This window comes from Polistes fuscatus, unplaced genomic scaffold (genome assembly GCF_010416935.1).
Source record: "Polistes fuscatus isolate 324 unplaced genomic scaffold, CU_Pfus_HIC Scaffold4, whole genome shotgun sequence".
NCBI lineage: Eukaryota > Metazoa > Arthropoda > Insecta > Hymenoptera > Vespidae > Polistes > Polistes fuscatus.
In genome coordinates, this window is record NW_025113118.1 from 7,800,695 (window position 1) to 7,823,042 (window position 22,348).

General features: G+C 32.8%; 4 protein-coding genes across 5 annotated transcripts; 3 read left to right on the plus strand and 1 right to left on the minus strand.

Annotated features, from left to right (window-relative positions):
• The first annotated feature begins 358 nt into the window (after positions 1-358).
• Positions 359-10,105, plus strand: LOC122521203. The gene is made up of 9 exons (XM_043641728.1): positions 359-870; positions 3,991-4,146; positions 4,223-4,430; positions 4,506-4,630; positions 4,742-4,875; positions 4,960-5,225; positions 5,503-5,650; positions 5,715-8,363; positions 8,505-10,105. The coding sequence occupies exons 1-9, from the start codon at positions 771-773 to the stop codon at positions 9,948-9,950; spliced, it is 5,232 nt and encodes a 1,743-aa protein (XP_043497663.1). The 5' UTR covers positions 359-770; the 3' UTR covers positions 9,951-10,105.
• A 222-nt stretch (positions 10,106-10,327) lies between these two features.
• On the plus strand, positions 10,328-15,647 carry LOC122521455 (putative uncharacterized protein DDB_G0282133). The gene has a single exon (XM_043642214.1). The coding sequence runs from the start codon at positions 11,643-11,645 to the stop codon at positions 15,633-15,635; it is 3,993 nt and encodes a 1,330-aa protein (XP_043498149.1). The 5' UTR covers positions 10,328-11,642; the 3' UTR covers positions 15,636-15,647.
• Positions 15,648-16,234: 587 nt separating this feature from the next.
• On the plus strand, positions 16,235-17,974 carry LOC122521456 (charged multivesicular body protein 3). Its single transcript, XM_043642215.1, has 4 exons — positions 16,235-16,422; positions 16,498-16,558; positions 16,644-17,038; positions 17,114-17,974. Exons 1-4 carry the CDS (start codon positions 16,378-16,380, stop codon positions 17,276-17,278), a joined length of 666 nt encoding a protein of 221 aa, XP_043498150.1. The 5' UTR covers positions 16,235-16,377; the 3' UTR covers positions 17,279-17,974.
• A 1,049-nt stretch (positions 17,975-19,023) lies between these two features.
• On the minus strand, positions 19,024-22,322 carry LOC122521459. 2 transcript variants are annotated; one of them, XM_043642219.1, is made up of 2 exons: positions 21,394-22,322; positions 19,024-21,297 (listed from the first exon to the last, which is right to left on the minus strand). In XM_043642219.1, exons 1-2 carry the CDS (start codon positions 21,601-21,603, stop codon positions 19,600-19,602), a joined length of 1,908 nt encoding a protein of 635 aa, XP_043498154.1. In that variant the 5' UTR covers positions 21,604-22,322; the 3' UTR covers positions 19,024-19,599. The 2 variants fall into 2 exon arrangements, with proteins under 2 accessions (XP_043498154.1, XP_043498153.1); XM_043642218.1 differs by having other exon boundaries at positions 19,024-22,322.
• Positions 22,323-22,348: the final 26 nt, after the last annotated feature.

Consider the following 22,348-nt stretch of genomic DNA (forward strand, 5'->3'; position numbering starts at 1 on the left):
CCTTGCTATCGATCCTCTAGTCATACTTAAGTCCGAAGATGTTTCAGCGTGAGTATGAATTTGATATAATTTGTTGAATATACTGTCAAACGTTTAACGATCAAAAAAAAATAAATATAAACGCTATTCGATCGATTGCCAATGTATCTTGTTACCATTGAACTAAATTTTATAGGAAATATCAAAGCATATTATAGAGAAAGAATTTAAAAAAAAAAAAAAACGTTTAGTTACGATTCGTAAAACGAAACGATACATGCGCGAATAATAAATCCAATCTGGAAAAAAACAGGACGGGATAATATTAGCGACGATTGAAATTGACAAATTCGAAAAAATTCGATTGGAAAGAAGAGAGAGAGAGAGAGAGAAATAGAAGAACGTTGGAACTTACGTCAACGATAAAATGCAATAACGACGTATCAACGTTGGGGATGATGTTGGTTGCGCAGAGAAACGAGAGAATCTCAACGAAATTGGAATGAAACGCGAGCATCTCTCTCTCTCTCTCTCTCTCGTCGTGTGGAGTTTTAAACGAGAACGCGATTCAATTTGAATCGGGGATTCGAAAATGAAATCGAACGTATGCGAATGTTTTCGATGAAATTTCGTGACTCGATTCGGGAGAAGCTGGGACAGGGGGGGGGCAGATAACTAACGTAAATTTTATATTTGTTCGAGACAGAGAGACCGTAGGAATTGTTTAAAATACATAAATAGCATCCTTCGAACGATATCTATTTTGTAGGAATTACGAGAGAAGTATTCGAATGGCTAAGGCCTTAAGTCCCGCCTATCTTCGACTCGGTGGGCCTCAAAGTAACTCGTATCTACTCGACGATCGCAACAACACGGACAACGTGTTTTCAGGTAAGTATTTCAAATATAAAATATAACTATCGTGGCATGGTCATTTTTAACTTGAAAATATCACGTAAAACATATTCTTTTTCTCTCTTCCTCCGTGATTCTTTGTAATCTCGTTCCTCTTCCTCTGTGCATTCGGAAAGATAAACAATGGTCGGTAAACGGTTGCAATTATCACATTCAACGTGCTGCTCTAACCTATCAAACGACTGGTTTTTAATGAACGTTATATTTTTTACGATTAATAAATACAAATAATAATTAATTTAATTCTATCATTTTAATATTGATTAATAATTATAATTGTAAAGTATATGAAATGTACGTAGATTCCTCCAACGTGAAGCCCTATGGTGATTGTAATAAACTAGTGAGATGAGAAAAAGATAAAGGTTAAATTAAAATAATAAATATTTTATCGGCTCGGCAGAGAAAAAGCTTGCGGCAAAAAATGTTGCATGTTAAATCAAATACAATAACGAATGGTGTCCAATCGTTGGTTGGATGCGTGTCCCCTCTCCCTCTGTTTTGCCGGCTTCTGTATGGGGAAATAAATGAGATTCTTCGACGATTCCCTGCTTAAGATCCGTCCCCGTGGGCGTCCAGCCGAAGAAAAGAACGCGCATCCGCGATAACGGGCCCAGAAGAGTGGGAAAAATGCGTGCGCATTTCGATGAAGCGTCTGCGTCTGCGCCTTTCGCTGGTGCGCAAGCGTTTGGGCATTTCGCTGATGCACATGCGTCTGCGACTGCGCTTAAACATTTCGCTGATACGCATGCGTCTGCGCTAGCGCCTGTGCGTTTCGCTGGTGCACATTCGCAAACGAGCCCTCGTTTCGATATGACGTACATTACTTATCAGTATATCCAATCTTGGGAATTAACTCGACATTTATCGACAATTTAACCCTTTGCACTCGTTGCGGCGAAATATCACGCGAAAACTAATTACTGAATTTAATATTTATCAAATTTTGTTGTTTTCGATATAAAAATATAAATGAATTGATGAAATTTGTTATTATTCGTATACGTTTGTTTGTCTATAAATGACTTGAAAATATTTGTAAAATGTTTCCCTAATTTAGCCGTAATCGTCTCGAGTTGGTGGTTCGCGAAAGCGAGAAATGCCTCGAGTGCAAAGGGTTAATCCACGATCGTTTATGTATTTTCCTCGGGCAATTTCGCGTGCGATGTGCCGTTACAGGTGGATTCACCGACTAAACAATGCACGATGCTTCCATACGTAGACTCAGAAAAGCGATAAACACGAACATGAATGTGCATTCTATGACGAAGAGGAAACTACGAGCTTTCTGTACTTTTCATACCGAGAATCGAATACGTTACTCAAAAGAGAAAGGGAAATAGGGAGAGAGAAAGAGAATTAAAGGTGGATTTTCCTTTGATTCCAACACACCGTGCCTGTCTATTCTAATTATATTCACGAGAGGAGAAATTCGCTCAACGTATACTCGATACCACCACCACCACCACCACCACCAACCACCACCCGTACTTACTAAGCTCTTTCTCTTCTGTTTTACTATTCTCTCGTTAGCGCAATATAAATTCGCTTATACTATTTTTCATTATATTTACCAAGAACACCTCCTATAACGATCTTGAAATGTAATACACGGTAATTAATATTGAAATATTCTATCCTTATATATCCGTTAGTTTGTACGATTAAGTAAAATTAAATTTATAAAAGAAGTCATACAATATCATTTCAAGATAGCTGTAAAAAATGAAAACAAAGTCCTCGAATGCAAAGGGATAAATAATATCGTATTGATCAGTAAAGTATATAGAAAATTTGTTTTTTGTTAACCCCTAAAAGTATGCAATACATTTTTACGCATCCGTATGAAAAAGTTGCCTATAATTGGGGCTTCATAAAAACTAATTTGAAACATTTCACTTAGAAACGAAATCAAAGTGAATAGATATACTTCTTCGTCATTCAATCTTCCATTATTGCGGATGTGAATCCGCAGAACGATTTGGGATTTAAGATAGAACAGAAAGCTACCTAGACTCGACTATATCTCCGCTCGTAACCGTTTCCATCCAACCCGACTTAACTCTCGCTCTAATCTCACGATCGCTAGGGGATAACTCTTAATTGTCAAGACTCCGTTGCAAACGATGCTGAATCATTGCACTTCCGGGTATACTTTCTTCTCAAAACAGCAAAAAAAAAAAAAAATCGGAGCTTTCTTTAGTTTGAAATTAGAACGGTTAGATCACGGTGCGGAATAAAATCGACGTATTATTAAACGTAACCAGTATTCAAGTTTAAACAGTAGACCTAGTTACAGTAATCAGACCCTAAAATTTGCCTCACCAACTCTAACTGATAACTATTTAACTTTCGGATAAGCAAACAAGAGTTCGGGGAACCTAAACGTGGGTAGAATTATGGTCGAAAATTTCATTCGAGCCGTAGGGAATCGAAATGAGAAACAAAACGTATGACGACGACGACGACGACGACTACCTTTTCACGCACTCGTATCGCAAATAATTCATTTGAAAGAAATCTTCGAGAAATCGGTAAAAAATAAAAAAGTTCGTTAGAATTATGTCGAGACAATAAATTACGAAGTCTATTAGCAAGCCAAAGTTGGAAAGTTCTTTTAATTAGAAGTAACGAATAAAGAGGTAACTCAGCATCGGAGTGCGAGCATTTGCACTTTTGTAAAAACGAAGAGAAGGGAGGTATAGGGGGGAAAAGGAAAATAGTATCTTTCCGTGCAGGAAGATAAATGAAATATTCGTATCTGACGTACGTGACTTATCAATGAATTCGTTGGACATGCGTGGAACGGTCATTAGTCTTTGGCGATCACTCGTTAGTCAAGCGTCTATCATCCGCACTGACGTGATCGAGGGTGCCACCGATAGAACCTGCATGCTCGAACTACTCACACTTATCACCAAAAATCCACAATTCTCTTCTCTCTATTGCTCGTCGAGTTGAATTTTGACAAATTTCAAATTGAGAAACGAAAAATAGGAAAAAGAAAATGAAAAATTAATAATGACACGCGTTGTTCGGTCTCGCTAATTAACGGGGATAAATTTGATTTAAAAAAAAACAAAACATAAAATATAGAAAATAATTGGAGACGACTCAATCAATGGGCCGAAAAGACCGGGCTCGATGTGGTTGCCTGTATATCGCCAAGATTAATGGGAAATGATAGCCAAATGGATCTCGTTTCTTTGACCGATCGAATGGGTTTCAATGCTAGCTGGCAATTGGGATATGGTAAGTAAGAGAGTAGAACATTGATCGATAATTTCTCGAGCTGGCAATTTGTCAAGCGAGGAATTGTCTTTTTCAGAGTGCCAGACGAGATGCAACTTTAGTGGTACCGACGTTGGAAGGTACGTTCAAATTTTGCGGGATAAATTGAATGCCATTCCGAGATATTCAAATAGCATTATCACCGGACCGGATGTGCTCGATTACCAAACAGAAGAACAACGGGAATATCTGGAGACATTTTTTACCGAGGCCGAGGAATCCCTCACGGCTGTCACGTGGCATCCGTAAGCATAATCCTTCGCAAATTCGATTAATAACAGAACGAAACTTAAATACAAATTTTTCGTATATTCTTGCAGAGATTTTACTAATATTATTGAAAACGAAGATGATGTTTTCGTGGATAACGATAAATTGATGTCGGATAAAAATAATCTCTACGAGATTCTAGGACACGATGTTGCGAAAAAACCGCTTTGGATCGGTAAACAAACATTTCTTGACGAATATTATAGAAGAAATAAATTTCAACGTAATAATTAATTAGCATTAATTAGCTGATTTTTCTTTGATTCGTATGCGCGCGCGACGATAGCCGAATCTAAAGCCGAGCCAAGGAAGAATCAATTTGTCGGTGCTCTTGCTTGGACCAACAGACTAGGAAATACCGCTAAACTTGGAATAGAAGTTCTAATGAGACAACCAGTCGATCTCTCGAAACCAACTCCAGTAAGTTGATCGCTTTGTTAGCGAACTTACAAAAGCGATTACTATTGACGTTATTACAGTGGTAAAGTTAGTAACCTCTTACAGGATTATTGGGTATCTGTACTTCACAAGAAACTGGTAGGTAGAGAAATTTTAGACACAAGGATACAAACGGATAACGGAAGCCACGTACACTTTTACGTACAATGTACGAAAGCTTCGGCTATTTATCAGAGAGGAGCCTTAACGATCTTCGGTATAAATCTAAATCCAATGAAAATACGAGCTAACGTTAAGGGTTTCGAAATAAAGAACCTTCACGAGTACGTTTTAACCCCAGGATTTGATACGGAAAATCGTATGCACGCGAAGTAAGTTAAATTTCATCGAAAAAACTATATTTAAAAAAAAAAGCACGCGTTCGATTACTTCAATTATACACGTCGTTTCATTTATTCGCGCATTTAATTAATCGACTATTAAATTTAATCGATTAAATTAATTGCATACAATTAACCGAATACACAACGCGAATAGTAAATAATTAATTAAATTCGATGATTATCTTAATATTCATCGTAAAATGAATTTCTACGACTACTACCTTTTTATGCAAATAACATATATTTATATATTCTTGCTTAACAGAACTGTCCTTTTAAATGGAAAACCATTGAATTTATTTAAAGATAAGGAATTGCCATTATTGGAACCAGTTATATATAACAATGAAAAGGGTTTGAGTATCGAGTTATCGTCAGGTGGAATTGGATTCTGGGTAGTTCCCGATCAAAAGGTAATTCATAGAAAAAAAAAGGATCTTTACGGATAAAATACGAAATAATCTTCTATCATTGCAGATAAGTTCCTGTATGGATCGCAAAGTTGAAAAGGAGAATGTTATCGTGAAAACATTGAGAAAGGAAAATGAGATATTGCGAAAAAAACGATTAATCGATTATGACAAAACTATTAGACGTAATAAAAATAAGAAATGGCGGAGGTTAGCGAAAAGGGAAGAACGGAAATTGAAGAAAATCGACATGCAAGAGGAGCACGAGAAGTTCGAACAAGTTTTTCCGAGAAAATTGGCACGAATCGAGAGAAAAAGGTCGACGAGAGAATCCATCGATCCTTTCGATTCTACCTGGAAGCCAAAGGAACGCCAGACGATGGAAAAAATTCGAAGATCGAGAAGGAGCAAACGATCTTGGACTGGGCCGAGTAAAATGAAAGAAAGAGAAAACAATGAGAATAATTTGTATGGATTTTCCAAGGAAGATACGATGAAAAATTTCCCGAACGTTGACGTTCTCTTACAGATTGATGACTCTACGAGAAAAAACAAGGATTACGATTATACGAAGGGAAAAGAAGTAGAAGAAAAAGGATGGAAAATTGTAACGATCGATCATACCGAGCCTGAAAATACTTGGATAAACGTTGACAATGATTATCGCGGTTATGGGCCGAATGAAATTTTCGAAACTGCGAGCGCGGCGAATGTTGGCATGAAAGAAAATTCTAATGATTATTATACGAACATCTGGCAAGGTGAGAATATTCAAAAACACTGGGTAAATCAAGAAAATGACAAAGAAGACAACGCCGAGACAAAACCCGTCGCAAACGTTGCTTCAGGTGTCGTTGAAGGGAGACGAATCAAGGGAAATACCGTGAATATGCTAATGAACTATTATTCAGACTCTTCAGCAGGCAAAAGCAATCAAGAAAACCTCGAAGAGTCTTTTAGAGTAAAGACTCAAGGATCCAAACTCGGAGACTCTTTCGTGGCTTCTCTAGGTAAAACTAAATTAACGTTGCCTGAAAGAAGAAGAAGAAGAAGAAGAAGAAGAAGAGTCAAGACTACGACTATCGAGGAAGACAAGATGACGGATCTTGATGTTTTACATTATTCCAAATCGATCGATGTGCCAATGAACATTCCAACTTATACCGATTCGAAACAAGGTAAAAGATCGAAGAGGAAGGTAAAAAACTTGGATACGATACTGGAGAAAGAAATGATCGATGAGGACGAAGCAAATTCGAAGGATTGTAAATGTAGAGTGATCAGAAAATTTAACGACGATACGAAATTCATTCCTTGCAAATTAAAACGACGTGCAAACAAAAATTATAAAGTAACTACAGAATCTGATAAAGAAAACGTAGAAAATTATGAAACTGAACGGTACGAAGAAACTACAGAATCCGGTAAAGAAAACGTAGAAAGTTATGAAACTGAACAATACGAAGAAACTACAGAATCTGGTAACGAGAACGTAGAAAATTATGAAACTGAACGATACGAAGAAACTACAGAATCTAGTAATGAAAACGTGGAAAATTCTGAAACTGAACATTACGAAGAAACTACAGAACCTTATAACGAAAACATTGAAAATTATGAAACTGAACAATTGGAAAAAGTAGATAAGCAGTTAGTGGAATCCATTAATTCGGAACTCGATCAGATGGATGATCGTGAAATCAATGATTCGTCGATCACGGAACTTAGAAATCAATTATCCGAGACTCTCGAAGACGAATTAAATGTACACGATGATGAACTCGAAACGAAAGAAGAGAAATTTTTTCGTGGCCCTTCGGGGCAAGCCAAAGAAACGGAAGAAGAGATTAATTTTAACAAGGATACTTTTGAAGTTATTCCAAGCCTTTCGCAAAATATTACATCCATCTCGGAGAAGAAGACCAAAACTACTGAAATCGGGATCGATACTGGCACGTCGTCAACAGAAGAAACCGAAACTGAGAAAGGTGCAACATTCAAACGAGAAAAATCTTCGAAAAGAATCAAAAAACAAATAAGAAACGTTAAGAAAGTGAAGGAAAATAAAAGGAGGAGTACGCATAAATTAAAAGAAGAACGAAATCAGCATAATCGCAGAGAACGTAGAGAGTTATCGGAGATGATAGGATCAAAATTAAGCCCGAGAGAGGAGGAGAAGAAGATTCCGGAGCAATACGAGGATAAAATGTTAGACGTGATCAAGGTAAAAAACGTTAATGAGAATAAGATGAAAGTAAACTTGAAAAGGGAAATATGGAAAAATGTAAAAAATAACGAAGACGACGGAGAAGACATGATCGAGCTAAAAAATAACCCATACGTTTTAACTTACCAACCGATCGTCGACGATATATTGGAAAAAGTCAAATCAAAAATTCAAGATGAAAGAAAATTGATTCCCTTGGTCGTTTTCATTAGGCCTTACAAAAGAATCCAAGAAAAATTGATCGAATCTAAAAATGATCTCGACGTTAAATCGAGATTAATTCAATCATTAAGATTCCCATATAATATTTTAGGTGAACGTAAACGATACGATAAAGATCAAGTTGCCTTTGATAAAGGGTATTACGCTTTAGTCGAATCTACGGAGGAGAAAAATCCGCGAATGTTTCAGTATCAAAGAAAATCTAACGAAAAGCTAAGGAATGCTTATCAAAGTAAAGGGAAAGAGATATTGTCGGAAAACTCTGAGGTAAATTAATTTTCATTCGACTCCTTGAAGAGAATGTTGTTGTTATTATTATTATTATTATTAATATTATAATTATTATGCAATAAATAAATGTCTGACGTTTTAACCGTCGATCTATCGATCGATTTTTTTCTTTTACAGATTCGTACATTAAAAATACCCATTGGTTATATATACGACGAATCCGCGGAGACAATGAAATCGGAAGAAAAATCGAGATTACGACCATCCGATTATAAAATTTATTATCCAGAATTAGAAATGCATGAACATTCCTCGGAATCATTGATCTACGATGACGATCCAAGACCAAACTTTTACAATTTAATTCTCAAGCCAAAATTCGACAAAATGATCTTCAAGAGATTGAAAAGTAATCAGGATCAAAGAAATGCACCAATTTTGTATGTTTCCGACACAAAAAGACCAAAAAACGTGGAGAAACAATCGGAAGAATCTGATATTGTTAATAATTCTACGAATTCCGAAAGAGAAGATTCGAAATCGATGGAAGAAAATGTAACAAAGGAAGATTATTCGATTAGAATAATTCCAAGTTCGATAGGAAATGTCAAGAAAATTGAAGACATTTCTAAGATCGAGAAAAATCAAGAAAATGTTAAAAATCGTCGTACTCGAAGAGACATCGATAAAAATCAACGGACAAGATCAAAACGACAAAATTATCTGAATTTAAACGATGATGTTATGACAGATAAGTTATTCGACAATTCAAAATTATTTTCAAAATTATTAAAAGGATCAAATCTTATCGAAAGTACACCTGAATATCCAAACAAAAATTTACGATCACCTTTAAGCGCAAGTTTCGCGCCAAATTTTCGAATTAAAGAGAATCTTCCAAAAAACAGCATTCCTTTATCCAACGATATAGATCTTATAGAGAACTTAGATCACCTTTTATTGGATGATAATAAACTTTTACACTATAAACCAGAAGAAAATGAATCTTCTAGCAGCGATGTGGACGAGGATGAAACGTATGAAAAATATTTGACCGAATTAGACACGGAAATACTGAACAACGAGATAAATCGTGACGATTCGAAATTAAATTTAAAACACGTATACAATTACATCAAAGAAAATGACGATAAACCATGGAGAGATATAAATCATGAAAATTTGAATAAAAAATCTGAGATACTTGAAGAACTTTGGGAATTCAATCCATTATCGATTCCGAAAGAAGAGAACACGGTAGATAATTTTTTGGAAGATTTTTCACGGCACGATTCGGTGATGAAAAATAATGGCCGAAGGGATCAACCGAATGGTAGTAATAAATCATCGTTTCTTCGAGGGGCTATTCCCAAATTACAAGAAATGATAACTGAGGGATTTGATAAAGCGCAGAACCTAACGGAGTCCTTGGAAGAATTCACGGAAAGCATCGATAAAAAGTTTAACGGGACTTTACCGAAAGATGATAAAAATAACATTTTCCAAAGTGCGACTTCTTCGTCTATGAGCACCGAAAATATTTTCCAAACGATGATAACGAACCTGGAGAAATTATTCGCTTTTTTGTTTGGCTTTACTCGTATATTTAATGAAAAATTATAAATTTTATATAAATGGCACATCTCATATTTCATATTTATTATAATATTTATATCATTTTTATTTTTTCAATACAAATCGTGCAACATTAGCTCGTTAATACTTACAATTAATCAAGAATATTGAATTTGTAATAAACTATATACGCATGTTTATATAAATTTAAGTATACAAAATAAGAGAAAAAAAAACACAGAGTGTTGAAATAAATATATGATATCTATAAATAATATTTTAAAATAATTATTACGACCCCTTTTTAAATTCAACTTTAATATATACGCGTATCTGCGGCTGCAATTAATTTAAATCGTAATTAAAGTCGAGAGGTAATATTTATTTTAATACCAAAAAAAAAAAAAAAAAAAAAAAAAGGAATGCCGTTACTTCGTTTAATTATTTCGTATTACGGTTTCAAATAAATTGATCTGATTTATAAAGTATTGAAGACAGAAAGGTAATTAACGATCAATATAGTTTACACATTGTTATTGCATTTAAAGATTGTTAAAATCGAAGAGCATAATAATTCATGAAAATAATCAGAAAATTTCATCTTACTTGAAACAATCGTAATCAGCCCGTCGTAAAATGACGTGAATTTATATTTCGTAATACTATTAATCAAGCACTTCGGTTGCATAATTATGCAACGATTGCAGATATACGAAACCTTCATCGTAAAATTGCTTTTAAAAAAGCATCGCATCGTTAAAGTAGATAGTGATCGCGTGTATCTCAACCAGTTCAATGCAAAACGTGTGAAGATATAACGGTAACACGTAAAAATTAAATCAAATAAACGTTACGAATATTGCAGTGCAACGAAATATATAAAAGGAAAAAACAATTTCATGAAAATGTATAAAATAATAATTATTTATTTAATGTGTGCTATCGCTATTATTAGTTCGAAACAGTTAGACAACGATGGCAACCAAAGGGAGTAAGTTTTTGTTTATTTAAATATAGTCATTAATTGTTTCAACGAGACATTTTAGTTAAAAGTGTGTTAATGGATTGGAATTACTGCAATTTACAAACGTCAGTTACCTTGAGAATTAAAAATACGACGAATATTTGACAAAATTAAAACATCGATGCATTCGATAAATTATTTAATATTACATTTTTGCTTTTTTTTTTGTTTAACACAGATTATCGAGCACCGATGACTATTCTTCGAATGAGAGAACGATAAACGAAGATACGCAATTTGTAAGAACTAAAAGATCCTTCGGATCTGTAGTACCGATTAAAGAGGAACGCGAAAATTTCGATAACAAAATAACAGAGAAAAGCCCTCGGAATGGAGCAATAAAGCTTTGCCAATCGACACTTTGTACTACAACGAATATACCATTAAGTAAAAAATACAAGGATAAAACTGTAAAAGGTGAAAAAACAAGAGAACCGTACGTAGGTTTTAGTTTGTTAAAAGAAATTCGTAAAAGACACAAACAAAAAGACTCGACCGAGAAAAACAACGATTACGAATTCGCGGAATCGTTCGAACAAAATCCCGATACCAATTTAAAGGAGATTAATCCATTCGACAAAAAATTCCACGAAAATTCGCAAAAATTAGTATGTTATTGTCGAAAGGAGGATTGTCAGGATTGTCAATCGAAAACTAAATTGCTTGCCTCTCGTTCATTAATAAAAAATAAATCGAAAAGAGATAAATATCGAGAAATGAATTCAAATAATTATAAATTATCGAAAATTCCGTCACGTTTATCGAAATTACGTGGAACAATTCCTCGCGAATTAAATTCGAATTATGGAAATTACGAGCAGATGCAGTATTTACCGATCGTTCATGGAATACCACCTCATGTTTATCCTTTAACCGTACCTTTTCGAGTCACTTACGAACAAGTTGAACCTCCGATCGGCATGAATACTCCGATTTCTCAACAATATCAACAAAACTCGATTAACAATCAACAAACACCGGTTAAGCAACGTACCGTTGCGACAAAGAATCCATCTGAAATGCATGAAAAATTGAGTACGTTGATTCCTAAAGAAGAAAAGAGAAACAATGATTTCTCGACGACCATGAATTATCCTGACCACGAAGAGAGTGACCTAAATTCGGAGAAAGAAATCGATGAGGATTCGTTCGATGCAAATATGTTAGAATGTATAGAATTGTACGGTCGCAAAGTATGCATGCTCGCTGCTGCAACGGCTTGCAAATCTTTCAATAAAAATAACAACGAAAAAGAGGGAAAGGTCGGATCGATTCTTAATTACTACGATACGTCGACTACCGAACAATCGATTACATACAATAATAATGATGATTATTACGATTACGTTGACAATACGATGACAGAAAATGGACTTGATGGTGATCGAACATCTACGGAATTATCGACTGAAAATTATAACAAAGGTTATTACGATTTTACTACATCGGATATTATATCCGAAACTTCGAATTATGTCATAACCGATAATTATCGAACTTTGAACGACGATTCATTCATAAAACAATCAACGACGTATTATACTTCGGGCGAAGACTATAATGATTCGAAAACTCCAGAATATTCGACTATGGATTCCACTGAAATTTCTCTTCTTCCAGCAACACAAAATTCTACAGAAGAAAATCAATTATCCACGACTCTTACTTCTCTTCTAATCGATTATGACGTAACTAATGAAAGTAATACAGATAGCAGCCCATCTGCTTACGATTATAATTTATCCAAGGACAGTACGACGAATTTAATTAACGATTCACCGAATGTACAAACTACAAACATTCCAGAGATAACGGACGATCAAACTAATTCGCAAGATGTTTTACCAACTAAAAGCTACTCGAATTCAATCGAGAATTCAATTCCAATCGATTCGATTATAGGAAATACTTTAAATACAGATGAAACAACTACGGAATATAACGACGATGCGTTAAGAACAGAACATTCGTTGTTTGACAAAAATCAAGAAGACGAAGATAATGATCCAGAAAATAAAGGAACTTTAAAATACGACACGCATGATTCGTCTTCGTTTACGAGCACGGAAAAATCAGAGCAGACCACGATCGATTTATTTTTAGAAAACACAATGTCGGATGATTATCCGACAGATATTTCAAATCGGTATGCTTCGTCAAACGTTATCACTTCACCGATAGAATCTTCGGAAACTGAAGAAGAATCAACTATCGATGATTTTACAGTTTCTACTAGACTACCTACGACAAACGAGTTAAAACTTCAAACTAACAATCAGCAATACTTAACTTCGAGCGAAGAAGCAACAACAACAGAAATTACAATTGAAAAAGTAACTCATGGCGAAACTAATAATCCTAACGAAGTAGAGTTCATGAAATTATCCGAAAACTTCGATACCACCTTAAATCCAGTCACGATTATCGAAGATCATTCAGACATCGATAACGAGATTAGTGTTCTTGAAAAGACTTCGAACGATGACGTTGAATCTACGACGCACCATTTACCGTTCTGCGACAATAAACAGCTCGTAAATTCGATTAAAACGGTCATAAATCATTTCAGTTCGAAGGATATAAATCCTGAAGATCTTAAGGATTTTAATAAAACGTCCGATAAAGTAGAACTATCTCCAGAAATTGTTGGAATCCCGCGTTTGCGATCTCTCTTATCTTTAACGCCAATCGAGAACGTTATCATTAAGAAGGTGAAAGATCACTTATCAACAAATTTTGGAATACCTAGAAATGCTTTGCACGGTGAAGGAGCTAGCAACGTGATTAGAGAAACTCTTAGAAATACATTACATCTTTTGCCAAATATGCAATCGGAACTTCCACCAATGACCGTCGAGGAACATCAATTTCATTCGGGACATTGGACGACCAACTTGGTTACTCTTCTTCCACTTACATCGTCTGAACAAAAAGAAAATCATGACATTTCTCGAAGATTACGCGATCATTTAAAAAGTCTCATTTATCATCCTATGATTGGTCTTGAATCAGCTAGACACAGTACCGTGCAAAATATAATCATTCAAACTGCAAAACATCAACTAGAAAACGCTGACGGTACGAAAATAGATGAGAACGCGATTCGAGATATTTTAGGAAGCGTTTTACAAGATAATGAAACTACAAATAATTACGAAACAACGACAGAGATCGCAATATCCACAAAAGATGATAATCAATTGGAAAGTTTCGAAAGTACGACTGATAATTTATTAACCGAGTTTTATTATGAGGATTTCAAAACGAATAAAGAACTTTCGACTACGGATGTAAACGAAATACAAACAAATAATTATTCGAATGATATTCGAGATAGCTACGTTTCCAGTACTGAATTTTATGGGGAAAATGTTGAAGAAGATCAGAAGAGTAGAGAAGAATCAACTCGTGTTTTTGAAACAACATCTATGAGAAATGTTGCTAACATAAATGAAGAAATTCCTGGAATATCCAAGCCAGAAGAACAATCGAATGAAAGTAGTAGCAATAAAGAGGAGACTAATGAATCGGAAGTACTTAGGTTACCACAAAATTCCTTTGTCGGAGTTAGTAATCCTAGAATTCGAGAAACCACTTCGGCGAACATAGGAGGATCCCTCCAAGATAAAAAGAAATGTCCTCTTTGTAAAATAGAGAATAACGCCGATACACGACAAATTGTTACTAACTTTAACAAAGGAGCTCAAACAACAATTGACTATTACGGGTCAACGGATGCTTCTTTCGAAAGAAATCCCATAGTTTCCAAAGATGATATCGCGAATAGCTCGGAAAAGAGAGAAAGTCAAGAAGATGTAAATGAGAGGAACGATGACGATTCTACGACTTACAAAAATTTCATTCATCGAGATTCCAATTCCGAGGAAAATGTCACTTATGAGAACAAAATGAATCAAAATCAAATGAATGAAATCGATGAGGGAAAACAAGATTTGTCGAAATTGCAGAATTCGGAGATGTATTACGTGAATGAAAATGTGAACTTTCCATTGGAAATTAAAAAATTGAAAGATGGCTCGTACGTTTTGTTGATCTCAAAAAAGATTTGCGAAAACGTTTTACAGAAAAATTGTCCCTGTTACGTACCGATCGAAGGAAACATACGTTTGATAAAAAGAAGTACGACAGAAATTAACAACGATAATGATTACGCTTTGAATAATCGAAATAATCAAATTTCTGATCGAAAATCTGCGATAATTAAATCGAGATCATCGAAACAACGAATTCTGAGATCTACGACATTCAATACAAAATTGGACGATTTGGATGATAATAATAATGTAGAAATTTTAATGTTACCTGTAGTAGCTTTTGCTAAAACATATAATTTAAGATTAAATCTTGACGACATGGAGAAAGAAAATGATATGCCTAATCAATTGAAATGTATCAATAAAAACGATAAAAATAACGTGGATGTTCGATTAAAAAAAAAATTACTCGAGCGATCGAACGAAATTATAGAAGATGATGATAACTTAAAAGAAACAGAATATATTTATAAAGATGAAAATGAAGAACGTACAAAAAATAATCCCGTTTTTCGGAGAATGAAATTTATTAAAAAAATGCAAAAAAATCGTGAACCTTTTAGACAACAACGCGCCATAAAACAAAATTCAAACAAAGGTACAGACGTACTTAAAAGTTTAGTAAATTGGTTAAGAACGTTATTTGTCGAATGAATAAAAACATTGTCGTCGATAAAAATGTAATGTAAATAAATTATACATGTTCCTTTTCTATTCTTTTTTAAGATATATAAAAGAATAATAAAATAAAAATATATAATACTAAATACAACGACCTTATTCCTTCATAAATTATTTTACAACGAGTTTTCTCAAACTTTATCAAACTAGTTTTAATTAATTTTCAGTCACTATATACATTTAGAAATTTTTCAATTTTGCTGCAATTTCTGTGAACTCTCATAGGGTCACTTTGAAAATCCCTGTTTTATAGCATTTTTTTATCTATTTTTCTTTTTATATAACCTATTTAAAATTACATTAAATATAAAATATAAATAAGTACAATACCTTGATAAATTAATAATCAATCAGATTGCAGTGTCCACGATATTCTTCCTCATTGTATGGCAATAATATTCACAAAATTTATACTTACAAAATCTTATAATTATCTATATTTGATCAATGAATTAATAATTTGTTGTCTTACTCCACGATCTATACACATTTAAAAACTAAAAAAAGTACAAGAATATCGTAATGGCTACGCCAGCGCTACAATTCGATTGTTGGTAATGCAGAGAGTGATATGAACAGGTAAGCAACATTTATACTAAACGCACTATACATTTCTTGACAGTGTGACGAAGACATTTAAAATTATATTTAGCACAATATATGCAAGGTCGCGTGTCTAAACGAAATTTGACAACTACATTAAAGTTATTATAAGATGGGTTTATTTGGTAGAACCCAAGAAAAAGATCCAAAAGAAATGGTTAGGACTAAAATCTAACAAAATATATTTCTATCACTACTTTCAATTACATATTTTATTAACGTTTTATTCCAGGTCCATGAATGGACCCATAAATTAAGAAAAGAAGGTTACAATTTAGACAGACAAGTTAGAGGTGAGTCATATTATTGACGATTAAATAACTATTCATTTTTAATATCTTTTATCTATATATGTATATATATCATGTTTACGTATAGCAATTCAAAGAGAAGAAGAGAAGGTAAAGCGTTCCTTAAAAGAAGCTGCTAAAAAGAACGACAAAGATGTGTGTAAAATTCTTGCTAAAGAAATTGTACATGCCCGCAAGGCATGTAACAAACTGTATACGTCGAAAGCTCATTTAAATTCTGTCTCTTTACAAATGAAAAATCAATTAGCAACAATAAGAGTTGCAGGTTCCGTTTCTAAGTCGACAGAAGTTATGCAGGCCATGCAATCGTTAGTGAGAGTACCTGAAGTCGCAGCCACTATGAGGGAATTATCCAAAGAAATGATGAAAGCTGGTATTATCGAAGAGATGTTAGATGAGACCATGGATTCTATAGAAGAATCTGAAGATATGGAAGATGAAGCTGATGAAGAAGTCGATAAAGTAATTAAGCGCGCTTACACTTTATATAAATTTAAATATACTAGATATAAAAAAACAATGATTTTGTTGTTTTAGATTTTATGGGAAGTTACCGCAGGACAACTTGGAACAGCTCCTGCCGTTGTTACGGAAACTCCTGGTGTCGTTCCATCTACGTCTGTAGATGTAGATACAGAAAATGTCGATGACGATAAAGAACTCGAAGAAATGAAAAATAGATTACAGAGTTTACGCAGTTAGTCTTAATACATAAATTATTTGTGTTGGTAAAATCATAAATATTTGACACCTTTTAAAATTGCAATTTTTAGAAGAATTAAAATAGATAGCATCTTAATGTGTACACATTCTTTTTTCTTTTTTTTACAGAACACAATACGATTCAAACTAACTATAAAAATTCTAAGCATATGCAATTTTTTAAACAATATTATTTTAATACAAGTTTTATATGCATACTTAAAAAAATCTTTATATTTTTGTTATGAGTTATATTTTACCAAATATTCACTATCTATGTTAAAGAATAAATTGAAAAGCTGGCTTTGAAATTGACACCACTTATACTAATTTATTTTAATAATGTATAATAGAAAAATACTACGCTAGTATATTCCTTGTAATTAAACAATAAACTTTATCAAATAAGCTGAAACAATATGTTGAAACTAGCAATAATCTTAATAATGTAACAATAATTATACGAGCAAGTACTACTCTATAATTCACTCATGAAATTAATCACGAACATAGATATTTATAAATCATCTTGTATAATCAGATGACTATCACAGAATGAACTTTCATTTGAAATTATGCTTTCCGGTTATTTGTAAATATTGTATTTATATCAGTATTGTAAATTAAAACCTAATTAAGGCTGTAATCAACTAAACCTTCTCAACTATTTAATAAATGTATTGTATAATATGCTTATATATACATTTCTAATTACTGGATACAATAAAATAATTATTCTTTCTCACATATACTTGCTTTCATATATTTGAAGAAATTGTATATCTCAATTTGCGAACATAAAATGATTTTGCACGAAGCATCTTTAAAACAGCCTCTTGGCATAGTCTGCAGTTGTCCTAGATATTCAGAAATTGTTAAAAATTTTCAATTATATACTGTTGGAATGCTAAAGCCTACGATACCTAAATTTGAAATAGGTAAATTATTTTCTTTTATATTAAAATAATAAATAAATGTGTGATTTATATGAAATACTATACAATATACTAGATCCCATTGTTTCGGCTCCAATTTTTTGGATTAAAAATAATTTACAATCGAACCAAGAATTTAACAAACCAATTCTTCATTGTACTCAATGTAAATTTGATGAGATTAATGCATCGAATATAGATAAAATGTGGAAACCAGTATCGTTGGATCTTATATCGCCAAAGTTAGAATTCAAAATTGTTTTTCTTGTTTAAAACAACTCCGAAGTTTAAATCATAAACATGTATTGTTTTTTTTTTAGAGAATTACGTCCTAACTTTAGTTATCTGCATACTGCAGGATTGAATACTCAATCTGCAGAGTTATCAACTTTAACTGACATGCTTCCTCATAAAGGTAGAATAATGAAGCAAAAAGACATCAACTGGGGAACAGATTCTTGCTTCACTCCAGTAAAAATGACTGATGAACCAGAGACAAACTTCGGTAGATTGAAAGGATGTTTCTCTGTTTGGGCAGAACAGTATATTCTTACTACTAACTATTTTCCTTATTAAATATTTAAAAAGCGCAGTCAATAAAGATTAATAACGAGTTGTTTGTTTACAATATCTATAATATTTCATTTTATTCTTTTTTATTAACTTTCTAAAATATTCACTTTCAAAATTTAAGTTTATAAAATAAAAATAACATATCATTTTGTTAAGTTTCAAGTAATTGTTTTTTTTTTTATTACAAGAAAAACATTTGTTTAATATGTCATTTATCATAGAATAAGAGTATCACCCTTTAAGGAATTTATTAATTTTATTAGTACTACAATTTATAACTGAGGATTATTTTTACATAAATATAACTTGCATTCCATATTTTTATATTTTAAAAATTAACGTAATAGAATTTAATTATTATTAATAAAAAGCTTAGAATTATATATTTGTATGATAAAAATTTAGAGCTTTAGATTAAACGCAGCTTTTGTATTATTTTCTAAGAATTATAACATGATTTCAATGGCAACAAATTTAAAAGTAAAATAATTTCAACTTTAATTTTCTTCTTTTGTTAGAAAAATGTTATAGTGTTCAATAGATAAAAATTGTTTACTCTACCTAAATCTTCTAAATTTTTTAAACACTTAATAACATTAGTAACTAAGTCTTTACAATTGCATAAAAATAAGATTTCATAAATTATATTGACATAGCTGTCAATATCTTAATAACTATAAATATCTACCCATCTTGTTAATTACAAACTTATTGTTAATTATTCTCTTGTTATAAGAAAAATGTCTTAAACTTTATATATATATCATGTACAATGGTTTTTTCTTTAAAAAATAGTATTATGAATTATAAAGCTTATAAGTGATCGATCACCATATTAACAATAGAAAGTTTAATCTGTGCTCTCGCTTTCGTAGGAAGTTTATGTATGTGAGGAGCAACTTTACGAAGAAAATATTTAACCTCACTTTGTATAGGAAAAATAGTTCTTCTCATAGTTAATCTTCTGTTTCGATTGCGAATTCTCTTCTGAGGTTTGACAGGTAATGTTTCAACCTCCTCAAAATTTTCAAAAAAGTCATCTTCTTTAATATTGATAGAATCCGGATCATCTTCTAATACTTCAAAATCATGTGGTAGCATGATTTCTTCATCCTTATCATCTTGATCGTCTTGATCGTCTTGATCTAGCTGTTGGTCTTGTTCTTGATCTTCATCTTGTTCGTCTAATTCTAATGTCTTATATGTACTTACCATAGGTTCTGGAGAATCCGATAGCAATTCGATAAGATTTTTATCTGAAGTTGGTTCATCTTTAATTATTGGTAAAGTAGCAATTACTTGACCATTTTTCAGTTTCATTTGAAAATTTTTCTTACTCTGCCTTCTACTTGTTTTTATAGGCTTTTGTTTCTCTTGCTCGGGAAGATCGATTTTGATTAAGAAACCAGGAGGAATGCTTGATAAACTATGCACTGGTATTGGATTACCCAAACTAGACAAGTCACCAGTAAAAGGTAAAATAACTTTTTTTATATTACTAGGAATAGTGTTAGTGATATTAGATGTAATATTGTTTGTTATTGTTATTGGTTGATATTGATCCGCATATTGAAATTTCCAATTTGGAGTAGGAGGCAAAGGTAGTTTCTTTACCATTAGATTTTCTATGTTGTTGGGATCAGGCTTTGGAATGTTAATTACTGTTGGTCTTCTACACTTGCCACGTTTTTTTGCTAACGGTGTTGGCTTATTATCTATCTTTGGTTTTTTACTAGATACTAGAGGCGTTAAAGATCCTGATTTTCTTAATCCTTTTGTAGTTGCAATATAACCAGAATTCTCATTTGTTTCTTCTGTCATCTCTTCATCTTGTATATTTTCATTAGAATTAACAGAATGTATTAAAGAAACATCCTTTATGGTTGGAACTGCATCGCAAGGACCAACCTTATGAAAACTTTGACCAGTTTGAAAATGTTTCGAACATAATACTAATTTTCGTATTTGATTGGGAGACATTTTCAATAAATCCTCTCTACCCAGAAATTGGCACCATCTTAGACATCTTCCTATTTCATAAGCCGGAAACGGATGAAACTTATACCTTTCAATTTTATTTCTTGGATCAGATCTAGATCTACCACATGCGGCACAAGCTTGGCTTTCTAGAACAGCTGGTGGAAGTGGTTCTAATTTCTTAATCTTTTCTATCGAATTGAACACTTTTGTTTCTGTATCCATTTCTAGAATATATTCTTCCGCTGAATCTATTTCATCAGGATTGCGAATATTAGGAACGGCATTGTCCACTAATCTACTTTTATAACCTTGCATAAATTGTGAACGATCAAAATGCTTAGAACATATATAACAAAACAATATTTCTTTCCTCGTTAATCTGTAATAAGAATCAACCCCAACAAAATCAAGCCATTTCAAGCATCGAAATTCTTCTCCTGGAAAATGATGGAAAGTGACTCCGTCATAATTTATATCAGGTGGATCCCGACGAAGTCGTCTACACAATACGCATGTAATATTATACAAACTCTGTAATGGATCGTAGATAGATGGTACTGCTGTAGTATTTAATTTATCATAATATTCATTTAAAAAATCTTTCTGTTCAAAGTGCTTAGAGCATACCATTCTTTGCAGAAGTTGTTTTTTTGTAAGCTTGTACAAATCTTCACGACAACAGAATTCTAACCATTTTCTGCATCGTTCCTCATCGTTAACAGGAAATCCAAAAAATACATATTCTTCTTCTTTATTATTTGGATTCATGCGAGAACGTCCACACACAACACACGGATGTGGCATGTTTTGATTGACTTTATGCCTGCTTAAATTCATTAAGTAAAAAATACCATCTTATTAGGATGTTTGACATTAAGCCATAACTGTCTCTATGACATTTAAACTTTTTAAAATGATCAATCTTGTCAATCTTACAAGTTTTAAATCACCGGAATTGGATGATTATATATTATTCTTCTCCTCAGCATATATTTATTCCAAAAAAAATATTTTAATAAACTTCCCATTGAATAAATAAATAAATTATCAGTACAACCGTAAGATAAATCTGCGTTATTGAAATATTTAGACTTATCTTTCAATCTTAATCACCTGATAAAAAAATATGTATTCAATTTTTTTTATTTGAAATATTTTCATTCTCTTGATTTATAGGTTACGTTAGATGCACTATTAAACAGCGTCTTCTATTTAACTTCTAGATGAATACACACTAAAGGAATATGAGTAACTAAACACATCCGACCAATCCACTGTCTTGAAATAGTATGTAGTCATGAAAATTATCTTGTATGTAGAAGAATGCACCTTATTTGTTAAAATAACAATTTGTCTATGTTGCACCATATATAGAAAATGTATATTATAGCAAATCCGTAAGTTTGACGAAGTAGTTAACACCAACATTGAAAGCCGGCATTATTAAGTTACTTACGAAATTTATCACCACTAATGTACTATTCTATTTATTTTTAAATAAATATAGAATAGTTTATCTATTATTTTTAATATCTTTTCTATCCCTCACTAAGAAATATATTTCACAATATTTTGTCGATAT

Coding starts and splice junctions, on each gene's coding strand:
- LOC122521203 (XM_043641728.1), top strand. CDS start 771: ATGGCTAAGGCCTTAAGTCCCGCCTATCTTCGACTCGGTGGGCCTCAA. Junction 871..3,990: donor CACGGACAACGTGTTTTCAG/GTAAGTATTTCA, acceptor CATAAAATATAG/AAAATAATTGGAGACGACTC. Junction 8,364..8,504: donor TATTGTCGGAAAACTCTGAG/GTAAATTAATTT, acceptor TTTCTTTTACAG/ATTCGTACATTAAAAATACC.
- LOC122521456 (XM_043642215.1), top strand. CDS start 16,378: ATGGGTTTATTTGGTAGAACCCAAGAAAAAGATCCAAAAGAAATG. Junction 16,423..16,497: donor AAAAAGATCCAAAAGAAATG/GTTAGGACTAAA, acceptor GTTTTATTCCAG/GTCCATGAATGGACCCATAA. Junction 16,559..16,643: donor TTTAGACAGACAAGTTAGAG/GTGAGTCATATT, acceptor GTTTACGTATAG/CAATTCAAAGAGAAGAAGAG.
- LOC122521455 (XM_043642214.1), top strand. CDS start 11,643: ATGAATTCAAATAATTATAAATTATCGAAAATTCCGTCACGTTTATCG.
- LOC122521459 (XM_043642218.1), bottom strand. CDS start 21,603: ATGAATTTAAGCAGGCATAAAGTCAATCAAAACATGCCACATCCGTGT.